Consider the following 22,886-nt stretch of genomic DNA (forward strand, 5'->3'; position numbering starts at 1 on the left):
TTTTGTAACGGGCTCTGTTAGCTTGAAATCTACACCAGAGGGCATGGCATTACATGTCAGCATCAATCAAGAGATTTCGAGTTGTCTGACAATCATTAAACTGTTGCGAGGGAGAGCCGCTGTACCTTATGGCTCGATGAGGTCACAATACATGTGCACAGCATCTAGATACCACAGTCACACCGTTTAACCCCGAAACCTGACATATATCTTGGTTAAGTCCATTTGACAGTGTAAACACAGAATTGCTTATCGAACTACAGCTTTGGATGGCCTCAACCATTTCCAACAGTCCATTTAAGCAATGTGCTGCTGCTTTTGGCCCATCTCCCTGATTAAATTTCCCTGCAACTACAGCTTCCTGTCATGCTGGACGGACTTAAGAAATATTGATGGCCTCCATCGGAGAGATTGCTTTTGTGCAAGAGCATGGGGTCTGCTCCAAACTGTCACTCTGGCTAATTTCATTGCCCAGCCTTTTAACCGGTAGCAATGACAGAACCTTGGCTTGGGATGCTGTTGTGTGTATGTGTGCATCTTTGTGTATCGGATCAACTGTTCCCTGGTCTACTGCAGACCCCACCCTCCATATGCCTTGATGTAATCAGTCTGCCAGAACACAGATTTCTGGCACAAATTACATATCTTTCAATATCATCTATTTTTAGCATATTACCACACAGCACAAACATTAATACTACATCTCACCGTGTATACAAAATTATAGGATAGTAACAAGATGCCTTAGTTTTTCCCATCTCGCTGTTGAACAAAAGAGCACATCTTTGTTCGAGGATTATTTTTCAAACTCTCCTTTCCTTCACTCGGAACTCAGCTGGGGGTTCAGTTCTCCTTACCACAAATTCAGGATCCCGATACAGTATCCGAGAGTAAAACTAATGAGATTGGGCAATAAATGTGTAGATACTGAATCCGTCTTACACACTCACGCTAACAAGGTTTAGCCCATCTACAGCACCAGCAGGGTGATGCGTTTGTACCTGTGTTCAGTATTGGGGATGCATTGGCGAGCTCTTCAGGCTTGTTATGGAGAGAGAGAGAGCAGGTTACCGAGGTCAAGAGAGAGAGAGCTAGAACGTTTTTTTCTAACGGCACAGAGGGATAGTAATCTCGAGTTTTTGAAAAGCAGGATAACTGCCACATATAAAGCCTCCAGGCATTGTAGACTGTATTTGTGGAGTCGCTAATTAAAAAGTAGGGGCATGTTTTGCTAAAGTTGCACTTTGAGAATATGAAGATGCCCTGACTGAGTCCCCATCCAATGTAGAGACAGATGTCTCATAGACATGCTTTAAATACAGTTATAGATCTCTGTCTCTCTTTCTGTCTTTCTGTTATTTCCACGGCCGTCCATTGTCTATGTTCGTTTATGGTCCATCATCTATAGAACAATAGAAATCTAACGTTTTGATTCACACTAGTTCCCTCCATCTTACAGTTTATACAGTAATTCATCTCTCTGTAGTTGCAGCAGTGCTATTTTAATATGCCAGAGGAGAACCGGCTCTCCCGGCTGAGTTTGGCCTCTCCAAGGGTTTTCTTCCCTCCTCTCTTACATACACATACATCTATAGTGGAGGTTTCCTTGCCACCACTGACTTAACCACCGGGAGACTGCTGATTTTGTTGAATTCATAAATAAAAACGACTTGCGTTTAACAACATGCATGTATATTCTTATACATTCGTTCTGGACGTTTTGGTATTATTGCAAATTGTTCTGGTATTTTGTCATTTTAGGTTCCCATCCTGATAACAATATTTAAAATGATAATATACCTAAATTAAATATAATATTGTCTTTGACAATACAGCATAGCATTTATTTCACTTAAACTTCATCAGTGGACATTGCATGGAGAAAAACTTGCAATAATACCATGTATCCTAATACTATGTGATGTCTTTAAATTTTCCCTTTTTTGATTATGATGTATGTTTAGCTACTTTGCAGTAATGCAAATTTTGAGGCTATATAAATTAAATTGAATTGAATTAGATAAGTGTGTTTGTGTTTTGATAAAGGTTGTAAATGTATTGCACTATGCTCAACATTGTTGGTTGATATGCATCACAATATACACGAGAAAGTGCTGACGAAGCATAACAAATGTATACAATTGTGAATCTTGAATATGGAGCATTGGTCTGTTAAGAAGTAATCTAAATTGCAAATAAGCATCAAATATAATTTAACATTTTTATTGAGGCGGTAATTTACGATGCTGGAAAAAGTTTAAATGTTTTAGATCCTCCTTAAGAAGCAACTAATGTTTCATGTAGTGTATCATAGAATATGCGTTTCGTTACTGTCCTTCTGAAACCTTGTATTTCCATATTTCGTGATTTTTATTTTTCGCCATGAATCATTCTTAGCAGTCACCCTTTAAGTTTGCCACTGGGTTTTGCAAATATCTTACAGTACCAATAAAAAATATTAAAAGTGCTTGTCAACTTTGACAACACAGTATGTAATCATTTAAAAAGTACAGTGTTTTTTCCATTGCTTGAAAAACAGCAAATTTGGACATATGAGGTTTAGAAGGGCAAAAAAGATTTGTATTTATGCATTTGGCAGATGGTTTTATGCAAAGCCTCTTACAGTGCCTTTTTTATAGGTTCTTTTTTGAGGAATTGAATAGAGGACATTTGCGTACATTAATATTTCTAACAGTCTTTCTTTTCAAACCTCTTGTAATGTTTTTTATTCATAATTTTTTCCTTGCTGGAAGCTAGCTGCACAACACTCAATTCATTTCAAAGCCTATATTGTGCCTAAAAACAGCAGCTAAACCTGATGTATAAACACAGTATTTACAGAATAAACTTGTTTGTTTTACTAGATGAATTGAATCAGTAAAGATCATAACTCACAAGAACAGTGCCCGTACACCCACACTGTTAATGGATGATGTGCCCCGTGAACACATCCCATAATTGAATCTAATGACTTATCTAAAAGCCAGTGTTTGTGTTAGCTATTAGTCAGTCAATGGCACTGTTCAGGTTTTGTTTTGATAGAAAGATTTAACACTCACACCATTCTCCTAATACAATGATTGTTGCCATGGGCAACCCGACCATCAGCACATCCAATGTTTACCAGGTCGGTATTTGACAAACACATTATTGCACTTTTTGTCCCATATGCTCCATCTCTCACTTTGGATGTTTTTCCACCATGCTGTCTGATTATGTTGGTAAACTTCACGGTTGTATTTCCGAGTTTGTATTAACTCATGATTATAGTGTATGTGCACTCAACACTGATATTTACACTAGCAAATCTGCTCTCTATAAGCGACAACAGATGGAATAGCCTCATTTTGTGTCTACTCTCCGTCCTGTGGGTCCTCTGGACCTGATATCAGTTGTATTTTATTGGTCCAGCTAACAGTATGCATGCGCAGCCCTAAGATAAATATTGCAGGAGTGTTACTTGGTTCACTTTTGCCATCTAGTGGTTGCTTTTGTTAATGCGAGTGTACAATGGAGTGTAAATAGCACTAGTCACACAGTTCAAATGTAAAATAAATTAAGAAAATGCATTTTGATGCCTCTGAGTTTGCATGGGTAGAGAGTGTGTGTATATGTGCATGTATGTGCATTATATACAGTATGCATACAAACATAAATACTTTTACAGGTAGAGGTATACAATATTAAGTAAAAAGTCAATTGTTACTATTTGTTCTGCAATGTAATAGCATTTTGTTTTTAGTATTCATTATAAAACTATAAATCCGATTTGTTAGTGTAGGATACAGTACACCATTTCACTCTGTCCTTAATTTAATCTAGAATATAACAGCTAATGTAATATTTGTGCTTATGTGTAATAACTGAACACAAAGTATCACTATGCAAACAGATCACATATTGTCATCTGAGTGGTTATGTGGAATTGTGCCACCTGGTGGATGATTAAATGCATGCACTTTATTAAGGTTTCCCTAAATCTTGCATGCTGTTCACAAGCTCTTAAATCTCCTTTTTTTTGTCTTCATTTCAGAAGGAGCTGAGCCTTCCCAGAAGAGGCAGTTTGTGAGTACCCGATTTCTTTTGGAATTTTCATCTCAGTTAATATAGAGGGTCCTTAAGACCTCTGCCTATTCTGGAAAACCAGACCTTGAGAAAAAGATTGAAAACATTTTCTGAAGAGAATGCTATGCCCATTCAGCAAAGAGTTGCCTAGCGCTGCTCATTTGTTTTATTCAGGCTCATGTCCAGTTGGTATTTTTACTGATACTTAGAGCTTTGTTGTTGCACTTTAGGCATCGTGCCATCTGGATTCAAAGGCTTATTAGTATTGTTGGTATTTATTCTGGTGATATTTATGTGATTTGGGTAGTTACAGATTTGGGTAGCGCCCTTTAAAGAATATCCGCAACGTATATATTAATATTAAAAAAAAATGAAATTATAACATAGGTAAAATAATTAAGAAAACAAATAAAAGAATACATAAAACAGCTCTGAGATGAGTATCAACCGAAACTTTAGTTGGAAACAAAAAAGCACTCAAGAAAAAGACTGTGTATTTAAAGTCTTTAGTGATTGAATAGACCGCAATTTCATGACACATTGTGAATGACGTTATCAAATGATATAAAGGGTTTAAGACCGACCGGAAGGATGTTAAAGCAGTAATTTAATCTGGTGACGATGCCTTTACGTCTGGATACTGCCTGATAAGAAACATGTTTAATATCTCTGACACTTGCTGTATCAACTCGGTTAGCATTCCTACCGGATCACAGTGTTGGATGCAGTTTACCATGCATGGATGGGGTCACGGGGTCAGAGGTGACCGGTAGAGCAAAGACAGGCAGATTACAGCAGGCTTTTTCCGACAGCTGAGCATCTTGGTTCTAGTTCTCACACACCTATCTATATCTTCATGCGTATTTATTTTTAACCGACTGCCTGCAAAGAATGTGCACTTTACAACCAATCGTGAGATAGCGCAATATCAGAATCTTAAGACGGGGGGGGGGGTGGGGTGTGTTATATTGAGATTGTGAACAACCAGACTGTTGTTTTGTTTTGTATGTACCCGCACTCTCAGAGGTTTTCGTTCTGTAATTGACTGGTAGGGGTTGGCAGAATGTTCCCTCGGTGGTGAGGGTTCACCAAGTTCATTCCACCCGCCGCTGGATTAAGTGACTTAATGAAATCAAGTCTTTTATTTAACCACACAGTTAGTCAGTGAGATCTCTGTTTATCCCTTCATTCGTTTAGCGCTTTGGCGCTTTACTCAAGGACTCACATCTCCTTACCTTCAATTCTATATTTACTTTCATCTTTTCTCTTGCCGTAAATGAAATGAAATACTTATAACGTAATATGTTTTTAATTTAGTTTTTATAAAATAATGTTTCTCCAGCAGAGGCATTGGTTTTTATTGCCAGGTTTAAGATTTTTCACTGATTAGAAAATTGAACTAAAAAAACAGAAACATAAATTGATTTTTAAAAATCCTTGTCCAGTATTGCTAAATAATGGAAAATTCATGGAAGTCACAAAGTTAAAGGTATGGCAAACCTTGTATGAGTGTTTGGTGTTATTGGCATCCCACCTGGCATGACAGGATGTTGGAACTGCAAAAACATAATTGATTTTAGTGTTACGTTGAAATATTTTTACCATATAAACATACATTTCACATGTTTATCTACCATTTATTATGCATTTAAAAAAAAAATCATTGAATAGAAAAAGAGCATCCTGGGTATTATGCTAATTAACTCCTTCATTGTTGTATTTTTTAAGAAAGAAAGCTAAATGTATTTGACACAAAAAGATAAAGGAATAGTTTGCCCAAAAATGAAGATCTGTTCATCATGTCATTTTAAACCTGTATGACTTTGTTTCTTCGCAGAACACAAAATAAGACCTTTTAAAATTTGTAAGTAATCAAACAACACTAGCCCCTATTGACTTCAATTGTACTGACACAAAACCACTGCGACATTTCTCAAAAGGTCTTCCTCTGTTAGAAAAAAAGTTATATAAAGGTTTTAAACAACACAAGATTAACTTAATGATGATAATTTTATTTTTTGTAAAAACATGTGTCAGTAATTGAATTAGATATTCCTGTTATTGTGTGTGTGTGTGTCCATGTTGGAATTCTTCGGATTTTGCATAAAAATTGGCGCCCCTGCATTTTGATCCTGTCTGTTGTCTCCTTGCTGGTCTGGGATCCCACACTTAGCCCAAAGTTGGGAACAGTGGATAGAACATTGTTGTTCTCTTAGTTCCCAGAAGTGTGTGTATAGCCTATGTAGGGAGGTGGACCTGGGTGAGGTGGGGGCGACAGCTGCACCTCCCCAAGGGTCTTGTGATATCATGAGAATACCCGCTCACTCAGAGCTCTGTGTGTTTTGCGTCTCTGCTAATAGTGCCTGTGTGTTAGCAGGACAGTCCGAATTAAGAGAAGTTTTGCTGCCACCTTGATGTCTGATCTGCCCTGAAATTTGGATACTCCTTACTTTGCTGCGGAAATGTTATATACTATTTTCTCGTCGGACTGATGTAATGGTACATCACAGTGCTCAGAAAGACATAAGGTTCCCGGACACAACTTTGAAAGGACCGACATTTACCTGCGAATGCCATCATGACCTCGGGCACACAGAATTGGATACTCGCTCTGGCAGTGGTCGAGCTGAGCCTGGTTCATGGCACATCGTAATCCGTCAGTTGATGATGTTTCTGCCGAAGCGAAAGCAAACATGGCTGGAATTGCTGAAATTGACTTGGAATTGACTTCCAACATGAGAGATGGTAGTTGTGTAGTTGACTTAAGCGGTATCGAATTTGGTGTTTTTACAACAGTGTTAAACTGAGGAGGTTCATCCCAGTTTCACCTCTAAGTTCATCCAGCTTCAGTTGCCGTCTTCTCTGCTTTCAATAAATGTGAAAATGAAGAAAAGAAGGGAGAAACTTGGAGCTCCCAACCTGCATTTACAGTAAGAGTTGTTTTAGCTTACAAATTTTTGTTTCATGCCAGAAAAGTGTGAGCTTACAAACTGTTCTTGTAGTGATTTATGGAATATATAAGGAAATTATATTTGGAGCATCTGGCATGGTTCACATTTTGAACGTGCACAATGTGCATCTAGCGTTTGAGGTTTCTAAACATGACCACAGCATAAGCTTTATACAAACAGACCACAGACCCTGACCTGGCAATAAAGCACCAGGTCTCTCTCTCGCTCTCTGGCACCCTCTCTCTCAGCCTCTCTGGGAACCTGATACCTTCTTTTCACATATGCACTTATGCATGAATTTCCAGCTCTCGGCCCAGCTGATTGACAGCCACAGTGTGTGGCTCAGCTTACAGCTTCCAAACATACAAACTGAGCCAAAAACACTCAGGGAAATATGAACGAAGTCCTTGGTCAGCGGAGTATGTTTGTGGAAGATTCAGTCATGTCAAATGTCAGCTTATTGCCCAGTCAGCTCCTCTTGCCCTGTCCGCTTCAGACTCTTGGCCTCTGGCCACCTGCCCAGCTTTACGCAGGAAGACTCAATCGGCCCTGTCTGGCTTTTCTGAAAGTAAAGACTTTTACATACCAGCCGTGGAAAAAATAAAGAGACCATTTTAAATCATTTTTTATTTACTTTATATAGGTATAGTTTAGGTAAAATTCGATTTCATTCTGTGAACTACTCACAGTATTTCTTACAAATTTCAAGTAAAATTTTTGTTTCTATTTGCATTGATTTGCAGAAAGCTAAAACTAAAGAAACGGGTTAAATTGTTTTCAGACCTCAAATACGGCAAAGAAAAGAAGTTCATATTCACTTTTAAACAATAACACAATAATATTTGTATTTAGAAAGATAACCTTGATTTTTATCCCATTTTTTATGTGTCTTGCCATCCTGTAGGCCTTTCACATTCCTGTTGGATGACTTTGTCACTCCTGGGGTTTGATTTTGTCGCAATTTAACTGGACTTAACTTGCCCATGAAAATGGCTACACAAGTGTATAGCAGGATTAAAGTACTGACAACTGATATATCTTTGTACAGTTTTCATTTCAGACACATCATTATGGAAATTAAATTCCGTCTTAATCCTCATCACACATCAATGTGCAACTTAATTAATTGGTGAACAAAATAAAAAACGAAGGCGAAGAGCCTGACAAAAACAGTTTTCGTGAATGCGTTCCTGTGATATTGCTGAAACAGCCTGTCACTACATCTCTCAGGCTTACCAGGGCTACTGACCATCATATAAACAGCTCAAACGGGATTTTGTTTTTCCACTAGAGCTTATGCTTGAGAGCAAGGGACAGTTCAGTTTCCCCCGCGTGGTTGAAATGTGGGCATAAACTGAAGTGGAAGAGATGACATTGTCATAAGCCATTGCTTTGGTCATGTTTATAAACCCTAGGTCCATGCCCTCCACACAAACACACAAGGACAAACACTCAAAGCTTTTTTTGAATCCATTCATATTGCTCCTTGCTTTCCTCTCCTGCCATGTTCACTTTAAAGAATCTGGCCAACTGCTCAGTACCGTTGTCATGGCAACAGCAGCCTGCTGCATCATCTCCTCTCCCCTACCTCCTGCTCCCCCTCTGCTCTCTTCCTTCCGTCCCCTGGTAGACCTGAGGGGCCAGCGTCTGCCCCTGTGCTCGCCCCCGGCACCAACCCCTTCATCTGGAGGTAAGCTTAAGAAATATTCTGACCTCACTCGTCACAGCATGCGACTCTGCTATGCTACTGTAGCTTTTTCGTTGAATCTTGTTGAAAGTTACATAATTGAATAGTGTGGTGTTGTGGCTACATGTGTTGTTTTAGTAAGAAAATTAGTTTTGTACATTCAAGAAAACTTAATGCCAGTCCACTTTGATATGGTTTGCCAAAGTTGTGCGTACCTACTGTAAAGTGTATGTGTGTCGACTTGCTGTAGAACAGAATGAGGGAGATTCTTCTTCGAGACGGATGGGATCGAACGGATCTGTATTGCTGCTTTGGAGTGTCAGAACATCATGTCCCTTTCGGCAATGAGTGTGTGTCCTTGTTTGTTTGTCTACATTTTCTGTGATCTCCTGTTTGATATCACATCTTGGTCAGGTCACAGGTGTTCTACTTGTGTATTTGCTATTAGCCAATGTAGGGGGCATAATATGTTCATGTTTTAGGGGTACAGGGTATAACAATATTACAATGAAATTACTGTTTCCTAAATGTGTGTGTTTTTTAGAGAGTATCTTATTTAGAGGATCTGTGTGTGCGTTCTCTATAACCGTCTATTCACATACAGCCAAACTTGAGGAAATCAGTTTTATTCCAGTCATCTATTTCCCTGCCCGCTGGTGATCTGGCCATATTGTATTGATCGTGATCACAATAATATGTTCAAAATGGCTTGCCTCTCATATGAAGGCTCATTTCCCCTGTGTATTGCACCGGGCGCCTTTTTCCGTTCTAAATGATGTTATCTTAGGAGCGAAATGGGTGTTTTTCACAGTTCCCTGCAGGTTAATACCGACAGAGAAGCTGTAGGGTTTCAAGTCTTAAAGCTTTTTAGAACTGCAGTTATTAGAGCTCAACTCAACAGGGCGTCCAAAGGAGACGCAGGAGTCTTCTTGTGGCCTTTCGAAAGACAGTGGGGATTTTCCATACACTCACTTTTCCCCTGAATGTACATAAAATGGACTTTTTGTTTCTTTCTTGTGTAGGCCTGCTGAACTGCTGTGTCTAAGACTAGCAAATCAACTGATCTCCAAGTCAGATACGAGCAAAAAATGTCTTGTAGATTATCAATATTTTGCATAGAGACTGTAATAGAATATATGAGGCATATATAAGAATATAGAATATATATAGGCAAAAAATTGACAAAGCAATATGGGTTTGTATTGTCTTGTATTATATTAGTTAACATTCATAACAAACAAGTCATTTTCAGTTTAATACTAATTTCAAGTCCTTAGTAAGTGTTAAAAACTCTTATCACTACAGAATTCCTTCTGTGGTATGTGCGTGTTTTGCTATTAATGACAACATGCACTCAAGCTGGCGTGACCTCCACAATATCCCAAACTTGGTGATCCATGTCAGCCCGATGTTCCAAAGAATTTTCTGAAGAGTATCTTCTGCACTTTAGCGAAAGGAAGTAAATTGGACAAATCACAGATTTGGCAGAGGAAGTTTTTTGCCCATTACTCAGATTTCGCGCTACATGTAAACGCCTTTACAGGTTTTCTCTCAGTTTTGTGCACATTTCTGACAGTGGAATAGTTAATGTCCCAAATGGAAGTAAAATTAAAATAACAGACATAGAAGTCCGCTATCGAATCATGCAGTTGATGTGAAAACGTCAAAATGAAGAACTATTGTTGCATATGCAGATACTCCGGACATGAGAAAAATACAGCTTCTGACCATTTTCCCATTGAATTTTTTATTACTAAACAGACTATCGAAGATGACGTCACTGCACACGAGAAACACGGAAAATCTCAAATTTCCATGTAATCGCGTTTTTATGCGTAGCCGGTTTTCATGTGCATGTAAACACATGAAAACGTGTTTCTCTTTAAGCTTATTTTTAATGGATATCCGTTTATTATGTGCATGTAGACATGCACTCAGTGTCTTAGAGGTCCAATGTGTCATTTGTCAGAGGATCTATATACAGTTTAATCAGACGTGTGCGCCTGGACTGCATTTAACTTTTGGTTTGTGTTTGTTTATAAGTCTGGCTAGTGTTTAATAATATAACCAATTATATTTGAATTAATTGATGTTGATATTGATTTATATAATAATTTTATTTTATCCACATTTTATTTAAAATCGATTTGTTGAATTTTGTTGTATTTACATTTTGTTAAACAAACCATTTGAATGGGTAGTTTTGTCGCATTTAAAGAAACCGTTTGGGACATCTAGCGGTTAAGCTTGGTATTGCAGTCTAAATTCAAAATTTTGTAGATGCAAGTTTAGCCACGTATAAATTCTTCTCGCTTGCTTTCGCTTGTTGTCAGAAATAATCTACCGGCACTTTATTATTTGCAAATGTGTAGTGGACGTTTTGGGCAGTCCACGAATGTGCGCATGCGCAGTAATGTTTGTTTATGTTGTTGCTTTGAACCCGTCTATTGACAGAAGTGCAATATAATTGTGTATATACGCAATGCTTCATAATATTAATAATATAATGTATAAAGACCTTACATAATGAAGCGTTATGTTGTAAATTACCTTAGAGTGAGCTATTTATATCTACATGGGTCCCCTTGCAAGGAATTCACCATGTTGTTTCTACAGTAGCCCTAAACAAACTAACTGCTCTACAGATCGCATTTTGTTAATACGTTATCTCAATTCAATTCAATTCAATTCAAGTTTATTTATATAGCGCTTTTCACAATGTGTATTGTTTCAAAGCAGCTTTACAGGGGCAAACAAGAAAAACAGAAAAGTTAAAACACAGCACAGTGCATGGTATTTATACAACGAGTAAGTTCATTCTAATAAATAACATCTAATTTCTAAATAAATAAATGAATGAATGCAGTCTCCCGGTGAGCAGGCCAACACTGCCCTGCTGTGGCGAGGAACCCAAACTCCAATGATTGATTAATGGAGAAAAAAACCTCGGGAGAAACCAGGCTCAACCGGGAGGGCCAGATCCCCTCTGACGTGTCATAGCTGCACTCAGACTGGTGACATGTGATTTTAGTTTAGCATTTAATACCAAATATTGTAACTTCAGCATTAATAAGACAAATAGTCCGTCTTTGCTCTTGGTTGGGGATGTAGTGGTCTGAGCTGGGATGGTCCGATGGTCATATTTCTCTTGGCAGCTGGTGGAATTGCCTTAGATGGAGCTGGGATGGTCAGTCAGTCTGCAGCTGTATCTGGTGTAATCTCAAATTGGGGATGGGCATCTGTCGGTCGTCTGGACATGGTGGAACTTCTTCCTACCTCGGGATGGGCATCTGTCGGTCGTCTGGACATGGTGGAACTTCTTCCTACCTCGGGATGGGCATCCCGAGGCAGAGGCGGAAAGAGAATAAAGAGAATAATTAGCGTAGCTGCTGTTCATTAACTATGCATTAAGTGAAAGCTTGGCTGAAAAGATGTGTCTTTAATCTAGATTTAAATTGGGAGAGTGTGTCTGACCCTCGAATAGTATCAGGGAGGCTATTCCAGAGTTTAGGTGCTACGTATGAGAAAGCTCGTCCACCTTTGGTGGATTTTGTTATTCTAGGTATTGTCAAAAGTCCTAAGTTTTGAGATCTCAGCGAGCGTGATGGGTTGTAACGTGATAAAAGCTCGGTTAAGTAAGTAGGTGCTAAACCGTTCAGGGCTTTGTAAGTAATTAAAATAATTTTAAAATCAATGCGATACTTAATGGGTAGCCAGTGAAGCGATGATAAAACTGGGGTTATGTGATCGTATTTTCTTGACCTAGTAAGAACTCTGGCAGCTGCATTCTGAACTAACTGTAGTTTGTTTATCGATGATACAGGACAACCACTAAGTAGAGCATTACAATAGTCAAGCCGTGAGGTCACAAATGCATGAATAAGCTTTTCTGCGTCTGCAACACATAAACTATTTCGTAATTTGGCAACATTTCTAAGGTGGAAGAAGGCTGTTTTTGTGATATTTGAGATGTGATTTTTAAATGACAGGTTGCCGTCTAATATAACGCCTAGGTCTTTAACTGTATTTGTTGGAGTAACAGTGCAGCTTTCAATTTGCAGGCTGTAATCGGAGATATTCGGTTTACTTAATTTTGGTGCTATAAGTAATATTTCTGTTTTGCTAGAGTTTAAAAGGAGGAAATTACTAGTCATCCAATGTTTTATGTCCTCGATGCACTCTGCCAGTTTGGATAGCTTAAAGGAATCATCTGGTCTTGATGAGATATATAGCTGAGTATCATCTGCATAACAGTGGAAGCTAATTCCATGTTTTCTAATAATGTTGCCGAGGGGCAGCATGTATATGGAGAAAAGCAAGGGTCCTAAAACCGATCCCTGTGGTAATCCATAATTGACTTGCGTAAGATTTGACGATTTCCCATTTAAATGGACGTATTGATATCGGTCTGTTAAGTAAGATCTGAACCATTGCAGTGCCTGTCCCTGAATACCGATATAATGGTGTAAACGATCTAGTAGTATTTTATGGTCTACAGTATCGAAAGCAGCACTAAGGTCAAGCAGGACTAAGAGTGAGATGTTTCCTTTATCTGAAGCAATAAGAAGGTCATTTGTAATTCTAACGAGCGCAGTTTCAGTGCTGTGATGCGGTCTAAAGCCAGACTGAAACTTTTCGTGCATGTCATTATTTTGTAGGAAGGTACACAGTTGAGTTGACACTACTTTTTCTAGTATTTTAGACAAGTACGGGAGATCTCCTCCGGCAAAGAAGCGAAAACGTGACGACATCTTAATCCTGTGTCAGCCACTGTAGAGATTCGGAGGGGAGGGGTGGAGTGAGCCATTGGTTGCCATTCGCAACCTCACTGCTAGAGGCCGCTAAATTTTATACACTGAACCTTTATCGGAAACTGTGATATTTATGTGGTCTACTTTGAAACCCACTAAGTATGCAAAACCATTTTGACCACTGAGAATCTTAATAATAAATCCTGAGGTGACCAGCATGTTTGTTTGGTGTTTATGGATATGTGTGTGTGCTATTGGGTGGAGGTGTTTTCTCTCTCTAGCTGTTTGTTCTTTGATGTGTGTCGGAGCGATTGAGCCCCTGGTGTAGGTTAGCTCAAGGTGAAACAATGCTGCCATGCCTGGCATGCACCCCATGCAAAACCTTTCATATACGTGCACAGAAACTGACTTCGTTGGAACCAACCCGTATCATTTTCATTCCTTGTTCCTCACTGCCATATCTTTTCTCTGACCTGCTGGATTAATGATGGAGGCGAATTTCAGAACGCTGCTTGTGTTCGAATATTCCAGCATTTGTGTGTGTGTGTGTGTGTGTGTGCATGCACTTTAATCCCCTTTCATTCTGTCACAGAGGTTATATTGAGTGGTCCTGTCAAATCCAGACAGTTCAGGCTGACAGATCATCCAGGATTAAAATGTATTGCTATTTCTCGTACATGTTTTAGTATCAGTAGTTGCCATTGGTAGTCATGGAGTAATATTCTTGTTTTGAGGGCACACCTGTTTTTTTCTTCATTCAGTACTAGCAAAGTGCAAAACAGTGTTTCCAAATGATGTCCTAAAAAATTGATAAATCGGCTAGCCACACAAGTCAACTAGTCACTCAATAATTAGCCAATCAAAGTGACCAATCTATTATGTATTTGTTGAAGGAGATAGAAGGGTGGGTGTGGGAGAGAGAGAGAGAGAGAAGCAAAAGCACATGACAGCTTCTCACACCAGCTCTAGCGATGTCACAGGTTGCCGGCAATAGGGACATCGTTCTAGTGCTTACTACAGTATAAGAGGAAGCGTACTTCTTTAGCCAGCTGTTCTTCATTCTCCAATGCTTTTCCACATTTTTTCTCTGGATGACAGCCATGTTAGAACACCGGTATCATGTCTGACTCCTTCTGGACCGTGCTTTCCAATTTCTCCCTGCCGGAGAGAAGCATGCTACGTCGATCTAAAAGGTACAACGTCTTTTTCTTCCTCTCCCACTGTTACTTTCGTTGCAGTCGGTAACTTGATTTTTCAGTCACATGAGCTGTAATTGATGGCATTCTGTAGTCTTGAGGTTGGGATTGTGCATGTGTGTGCGCGGTAGTGATTCTTTTTCTTGCTGATGTCTGTGTTCACGCTGAGTTCAAACAATCCACACGTACCGCATGCAATGTTCTTGTTTTTCAATTGGTGCGTGTAAAAGTAGAACTACCTTTAGCTAGGAGCTCATATCGTGACGTGGCCACACATACACAAACAGCTGTTCAAGGTTAGTTTTTCATAGCACTTTGCTGGAGATCAGGCAGTTCTGCTCTGACCTACTGTGATGTTACAAAGGGAGTACACACATGTGCAGCACTCACATAGATAGAGAAGGATGCAGATACACCTACAAGGAGACCGTATATAATCAGTCTCATCCTTCCCTGCTTGTGTTCTTCCTGTAGCCTGGAGAGACAGATGAGGGATGGGCATGGTACTTGCATAGCAACAGAGCTTAGAGTGATTTGCTTCTACTTCTTTGTAATGTCTTTCTCACAGTGAAGCTAAATGCCTGATTCATTCGGTAGTCTTGATGTTGCAGCATTGTGCTGTATAGAGTCATGCCAAGGACATGTTTTTGGTTCTTTAGAAGCAAACTTGTAACATGGAGTTACAAGTTTGCATTTATAAAACATATGGGTCTGACTCTGAAATTCTGGTGGATGAATCTGCATCTGATATTTATGCAAGTCATTATGTCGCTTGATACAACCTAACAGCTTGCCGTAAACAACAACATATTTGTCAATTCCTACAATTCATAAACTTTTGAACTCTTGGAAAAATGCTTAATTTTTTCATCATAAAAGATGTGTGTTAGAGATTTTAAATTTTATACAGATTAAACTTAAGCACTTAAATAGGATCATTTATGAAACATTTTATAGAAACGAAATACTATTAAGATTCCAATTCGAATTCCGCTTCAGACAAAGACATATTAGCCTTACAGATGAATACAATGTGTATGATTATCTATATAATTGTGTTTCTTTATCTTTATCTTGATTTCATTTGTGTGATAACTAAAAGTCATTTCACATATGTCTCTATTTAAAAATAATGATACTTTAAATATAACACTGCACATTTCAGTGTTTATACCAAAATTGGCTTAAAATGCAAAATATAGTAGTAGGATAGTAAAACTTTTGAATAAGCTGGATACAGGGAACACACAGTGGACACAATAACGACACGACCTGTTTTTAACATTTTTACTTGAATCATTGCTGTTTTTGGCAATTTATAAAGCAATAAGGCATGTGAATTGTGCCATGTGAGACTGTACATTAGTGTGATGGGTATACCTGTGTTAGAATTACCATAATACATGGTCTCACATTGTGGCTTATTGATTTATATCTTATGAATATTTCACACAATGGAGTGAAATCCTTAACTTTCCATAATTCAAAATCTAATTTATAGAGTTATGATCGATTGCAAAATAAATTTGGAATCACAGTTTTTTTCTGCAACAACATGGGGGGGGGCAAATTTTTAACGTCCGGTAGGGATAGTTCACTCTAATGTCAATACCAATTTGTTTGACTTAGTATTTCCATAGTATGAACACATAGCCACTGAGATATTTCTCAAAAGGTTTTGTTTTTGTGTTCCACAAAAGGAAGCAAGGTATGCAGTTATTGAACGACACTAGCCTAAATAAATTATGACAGAATTTTTCATTTTGTGCGAACTGTCACTTTAGGGTGGCTCTTTGGCAAGTATGAAGCCTACGCATTTAGCAGAAAACTCTGAATATGTAAAAGTGTGTCTGCCCTAAATAAAATGCCACATTAAAGCAAACTTAAATTTTGTAGTTGTCTAAAGCACCAGCTGCAGTATGGAGGATTGGAGATCGATCCATCCTGACCCTATCCTTTTGAACACCCCCCTGACCTTAGAAGCAGTTGAGGGCTATGCATTATTATTATGCCATTGATGTGTCGAGAGTGTGTTGTGGGTCTCTCACCCCCTGTGAAAACAACACATGTTGCTTGTGCCATCAGAAACTCCTTGATTTGAACTTACTTTGCATTCATGTATGCACACAAACCTATAAAATCATAAGTACAGAAATGTTACCTTATGTTGGTTGAGTTGTTAATAATTCCTACAGCATCACTATGATAGTGTTAACCAACTCATCGAAAGTATTTTGTGTAAAGCCGCTATAACTCAGCATCTCCTATGCTGCTGTCTCTGGGGTGATGCTGAACCACCTCTCGCTTTCTTAACACCTTGTCTGCTTGCATCAAGTCAACATTCAGCACAAATCCCCTATGGAATTTCCCAAAGGCATCTCTGTTGCGGAGCTTATCTGCATGTTACACAGTGAATGTATACTTTAGAAAGGCAAAACTTCCATCTGGCCTCACGTTGATGTAAGCTTGATGCTGTCACATTCGTCGCTGTGTGTTTTGGCTAAATAACCATTCATCTTCCTCTATGGTTTATGCTTTTTCCCTCTCTTGTCTCCATCTGTCTCATCTTCTGCACGTACCGTTCAGGATCCCCCCAGCATCTTCATAACAGTCACTCCCCATGAATAGTATGCGTGTGTGTTTGTTAAAAAAGTCCCTTTGAAACCTCTCATGAAACATTCAACAGAACCAATTCCAAATCGTTGCCTGTTTGATTGTCCCCTTCCCTGATGATATGGACCAAGACATTGATTTCTTTTTTGTATTTTCATCTTTCTCTGCTCTGTTGAAACTCAATATAACCACTTAGCAGCAGAAAGTCTTAGTGGTCGCATTCGCGCAGATCTCAGTCATTGATTCATTGAATGCCTTGGACAGGGAGCAGTGATGTAATGGTTGAGGTTTGCCTTCATTTTAAAAAGCCCACATATGAAAAGCTACAGGCGATATTAAGTCATGTTTATTTATATAGCGCTTTTTACCATGTTTCATTGTTTGAGAGGAGCGTTACTTAAAAAAAAAACAGAGGAGGAAAATTTGTACAAACAGAGACTATCATCCTTATAGGAGCATTGTTAATGGAATTTGCAGAAGTCGGTGAGCAAGCCATGGTGGCAATGAACCAAAACCCCAATGATGAATACATAGTGAAATAAACCTCGGGAGAAACCCGACTCTCAGCTGGGAGTGCCAGTTCTCCTCTGCCACATTAAAGCTGCAGTCAGTGACTTTTAAATAACGACCCACATATAATAAGTATGAAGCATGCAATTTTATATTTCAAACAGATGCCAACATAAGGACAAAAGTTACGGATTGCAGCTTTTACAAAGAAAATGACTGTTGTTACAGAGAGCACTTCTTTATGAAGTATTGCTGGATCTTTGATTAAAGAAAGAAAGCTCGTCTTTGTAACTCAAGACAGAAACAATCTTCACTCCCCATTGACCAATCGCTCCATAATTTGCTTTCGGAACAGAGCTGACTTAGTCTGACTGGTTTGCATCTCTTGAAAGCATTGTCTCAATTGGCTTATGCTTGCCAAAACTCAAATCAGGTCAAGCCAATTACAAAAGAGCTAGTGCATTTGTTTTCCATTTTCTCTTCTCAACCTGTCCGCAGCTTTGAGTTGGGTGGTGCACCAGGCTAGCAGGTGTTTGCTCGTAATTGCAGTGTTCAGTATTAATAGGCTCCTTGCATCTGTACACGGTAATTACACCGTTCAGCTCGTGGCATTTGGCAGCGTGAGTCCTAGACCGGAAAACCACTCTGTTTCCTCAGGCCACCAAGTGGATAATCATTTGACATGCTGAAAAGCCAAAACGACACCGGAAATTTCCATCACATGGTATCTTTCAATCATGCATGTTAGTACATTTATTTGTATGCTAATGTTTGTATTACACTTTCCATCTGTTACATGCACGTATGTATCACAGGGGATTTCCAGTCATATTCCTGCCCCGATGCTTTGACGGTTTCCAAGTCTTTGCACAGCATGACTTTATCCAGATGCCCCAACAGTTGTTCACATGCACTTTTTGTTCTACTTTTATAATTGCTTTAATTGAAAACGTCTAATATGGTCATAGAAACAACCAGTGATCTGCTGATGTCAGGTGACACATTGTTCTTACCAAGCATTATTTTGCTGTATTTACAGTATAGTATCTTATTAAAATCTCTTTGGTCCAAAATCCCGCCTTTCCAATCGTAAACACATTCTGGTTGGTTGTGGTTGGACAGAAACATTTGGAAACCCGTCTGGTTAGGACATGGTGTTGCTGAAGCAGATCATCTCTCATTATCCAGCACTGCTTTGTGAAGAAGTGTCATTACTTTCTGTCATCCACCGATGCACTGCTTTATTTCTCATGAATGCTGAGTCCACCATTATATCGTCTCATCTGATTTAGCTCCAATCGGAAGGATTCAAGAGCAATCACAATCTTTCACAATCACAAACACATTCACTCTTAATAACTGTAAAAGGTGATTTGGGCCTGTGTGAAGATGCTAACCTCTCATGCTTGAATGAGTAGATTCTGTCACTATTTACCCCAGCCTCTTGTCATTTCAACCCTGTATGACTTTCTTTCTGACGCAGAACACAAAAGAAGATATTTTGAACAATGTCGTTAACAGCCCCCTATTCACTTGCATTGGGTTTGTGTCTGTACAATAGAAGCGAATGGGGGACTGTGCTGTTCTGTTACCAACTTATTTTGTGTTCTGCAGAAGAAAGTAAGTCATACAGGTTTGAAATGGCAACAAGGGGTGTAACTGATTACATCATTCTCATTTTGAAGGTGAACTACTCCTTTAAGATTTGCCCTCAAGGCTGCACTCTATGAGTGTGCTATAGCATGTATTCTCAAACGTAGGGTGTTTTACAAGAGCTTTTGCGTTGTGAAGCAACTAATGAAAATCTAATCCAGGATAAGTGTGTGTAGGAGTGGATTATGTTTTGCTTAGTTCAGGTGGCCCACTTTTAGAGAGCTGCGATTCTGCCTTCACTGGTCTAAAATCCATAACAATCACAGTATTTCTTCTACATGTCTAAATTGCATGTATTTCTTCTGCAAAGATAGTCACATGCACAAAACATAAACTGTTAAACTACTAAAGATCGTAGGATCCATATATACCATCATAAATAGATAATATATACAACTTTATTTTCATAAGCAAACTTCAAAATAAACATATTCTAGCCGACCTTAAATCATACAGATCGTCCCAGAAGAAATCCAGCTCATTTGAATTAGTCCAAATGGAGCTTAATACACAAAACTCAAATCAACCAGACAGAAATGTATACAAGCAGGTTTGCCTACAAATGGAATTGACATTTCTACGTGTTTAGCAGTTGGAAGGGAAGTAATTTTCTTTCCCAATTACTGTTATTAAGGGATAACTTACTTTTCACACCCGTGAACCCTCCACAGCTGCTCACGGTATTAACATGTACATTGTTTTTGCTGCAATGTGCCCCCTTCTAGTTTTCTGATGATGGAATGTTGGTTTAATGAGAATGTGTAGCTCCACAACCGTGCACCTCCTGAAATTGACCGTATTTTCTTTATTGCTAATTCCTGTCAACATCCACCTATACTACATACCTTTGGAGAGGGAATCACAGATTTATATGACTGTCATGGCACTAATAAAAAGCCCATGCTGTACTGTTGTTAAGAATGATTCCTTGTCTACTGTCAGCTTGTGTTCTGCTGTGTTAAGCTTTCATGACAGCATTGGCTGGTTGGGGGGTGTTTGAAACAAATGTATGAGGAACAACTAACAGGTTTGTGTACCTGCCACATTGGAAAGCTGAACAGTATGTCAGTCTAAAGTGGTTAGCACTGTGTAAAAAAGTCATTCTTGAGTAAAAGCTACATGTGTGGAAAGTGACTTAAAATATAGTAACTCATGAGAAAAATCCTCTTTTTACCACAAAATTAACATTTCTTAGTTTATTTACCCTCATGTCACTCAAAACCTGTATGTGTCTTTTGCTTCTGTGGAAAATAAAAAAAGATATTTTGAGAAATGTCTCAGTGGTTTATGCCTTTAAAGGCTCAATAAAATGAATGCTGTTTTTTATTTTGATATTTATTCCTGTGGAAACAGTTATACGTTCACACATAATTACAACACTTTTATAGAAGCCCAGTTTTATTGAGCCATTGGAGACTTGTTTATATTGCAGATGTAATTGCTAAGTACTGCTAACACAGACAGACTGCTCAATGAGATTCTATTGCAGTTAAAGCTTTGTTGCAGAGAGCAAATAGAAGCAGTCTATCCCCCCTTTGTGAGTAGATGTAGTCTAGGCGGCTTAACATGTATAAAATAATGTGGGTTGCTTGTTGAATGTGTGTAGAAAAAAGTTCTTTTAGACATTTGATTTGAATTGCTCATATAGGTGGGAATCAGATTATTATTGTTTTATTTGACACCGTGGTTGTGCATTCACTCGAATTTTTTACACCATCCATTATGTCTAGTTCCTTATAAAATTAAAATAACATTTTTTAACTCGCCAAATATACACTTTCACTCGTATTTGTTGCGAGTTTTTTAAGCACCTTCTGGTCAGCAATGCACATAGCAGACAATAGCGAAACACGCTCTAAACATCCTTCAGCTAACATCCTTCTCCAAAGAATGTGTTGCTTTAAGCCAGCGCCAAAAGTAATCTTTTCTTATCAGCTGCTTCAGAAGAAAGGCCTTTCTTTAAGTATTAATGTGCCATAGTTATCTCGGAGTCATCGATTTTCTCCAGCTTTCCCGCTTTTCTTCTTCCTCCCACCCCTCCCTCTCTCTTTTTCTCTCCATCCCTCCTGCTGTGACTTGTTTCTGAACCTCCATTACACACACACTGAGTGATGGCTGGGCTGGAAAATGGTGCAAGTCTTTACTTCAATAGTTATTCTTGTATGCACTGAGATCCACAGTTGAAATTATCCAGAAAATGACCGAGCACTTTAATGTCGTCGTGTTCTGAAAAGACCACAGCCTTTCACTGTCAGCTCTCCGAAACACTGTGCAGTAGTTTGTTAGTGTGTGTGTCGGTTTATATTAAATCAAAGAGCACCCGTCCTTTACTTCCACGCTGCTCCGCGTGTTACGGTTTGAAAGCTTGTTCTAGTAGCTGGTCATCCTCTGACTGCACTGGAGCGTTAGGCGATATTGTTGTAGCTGGAGGTCTCAAGGTTCATTTGAGCTGTAGGTGGCCATTTTCACCCTGTCAGACCTAGCTGGAAGCTTTTCACGTTTAAGCCAGAGAGCGAGGACAGATATTACGGTGCTCTTTCAGCCTCGTAAAATGAGGCCGGTTTGTGTGACCTGAATAGGAAAGTGACAGTCCAGACTACACTGCCATTTATAGTTATAGTGTGTCTGTACTGTACACCTGTTTGCACATTGTAATCTTTCTGAATGGGCATGCTGTCCGGTTTAATACTGTGAATTATAGTATGTTTTATATTTGGTTCAATCTTCCAAAAAAATCCAAGGTGTGAATACTTTGGGGGTTTAGTGTGTGTGACATTTGATGATACTGAATTATATGTTTGGATGTTCTCTTGTACAGCTGTCGGACCAGCAACAGGAAGAGTTTGATAGTGACATCCAGCACCTCACCCACTTTGCCTCGCCCCCATTCACCACTGCACGGACACCCAGGTAAAAACAATCTCTATTTCACTTTCTCTCTCTTGCTCTTCTTCAGCCCTTTTGAGCTGCCTACATAGACATTTTTAGGCACCATGGGTATTCTGCCGAGTTCGAATCCTTTCCAATGGTAGACAGCAACATTTGCAGATAGCCTCTTTGTTATGCTACAATTTTTTTACAATCAGTTACGTCAGACATAGTGTTAACATGGAAAAAGTCATGCAGTCAGATTTGAAGAAAATGTTACTCTACAAGTGGGTAGTTGACAAATAAACCGCACATCCCATGGTGTGACAGCAAAAATGTAGAAAGAACAACAATGAGGAAAAATCTCTCTTATGCTACTTTCTATTATAAATATAAATATTAATAATATAAAATATACCATAGGACACATGGTAAGGTTTATATGTCAACTACCCAAGTATGAAAATGTAAATGTAATTATTAACCATTTTAATGTATATATAATGTTCTTATTTTGTTGTTCAGGATACATTTCTTTGTTCTTTTAAATACAAAAGAAGATATTGTGAGGAATGTGGGAAACCAAACAGTT

General features: G+C 38.7%; 1 protein-coding gene across 4 annotated transcripts in view; it reads left to right on the forward strand.

Moving 5' to 3' along the window:
• Nucleotides 1–22,886, forward strand: part of mast2 (microtubule associated serine/threonine kinase 2) — a 120,522-nt gene that overhangs the window by 69,482 nt on the left and 28,154 nt on the right. For 3 of the 4 annotated variants that reach the window (XM_056751653.1, XM_056751654.1, XM_056751655.1), the window contains 2 exons: nucleotides 4,034–4,065; nucleotides 22,245–22,336. In XM_056751653.1, the coding sequence (XP_056607631.1) occupies nucleotides 4,034–4,065; nucleotides 22,245–22,336 (124 nt within the window). Of the gene's footprint in view, nucleotides 1–4,033; nucleotides 4,066–14,573; nucleotides 14,648–22,244; nucleotides 22,337–22,886 lie in introns of those variants that run through there. The other variant, XM_056751656.1, reaches the window with a different exon arrangement.

This window comes from Triplophysa dalaica, chromosome 6 (genome assembly GCF_015846415.1).
Source record: "Triplophysa dalaica isolate WHDGS20190420 chromosome 6, ASM1584641v1, whole genome shotgun sequence".
Classification (NCBI taxonomy): domain Eukaryota; kingdom Metazoa; phylum Chordata; class Actinopteri; order Cypriniformes; family Nemacheilidae; genus Triplophysa; species Triplophysa dalaica.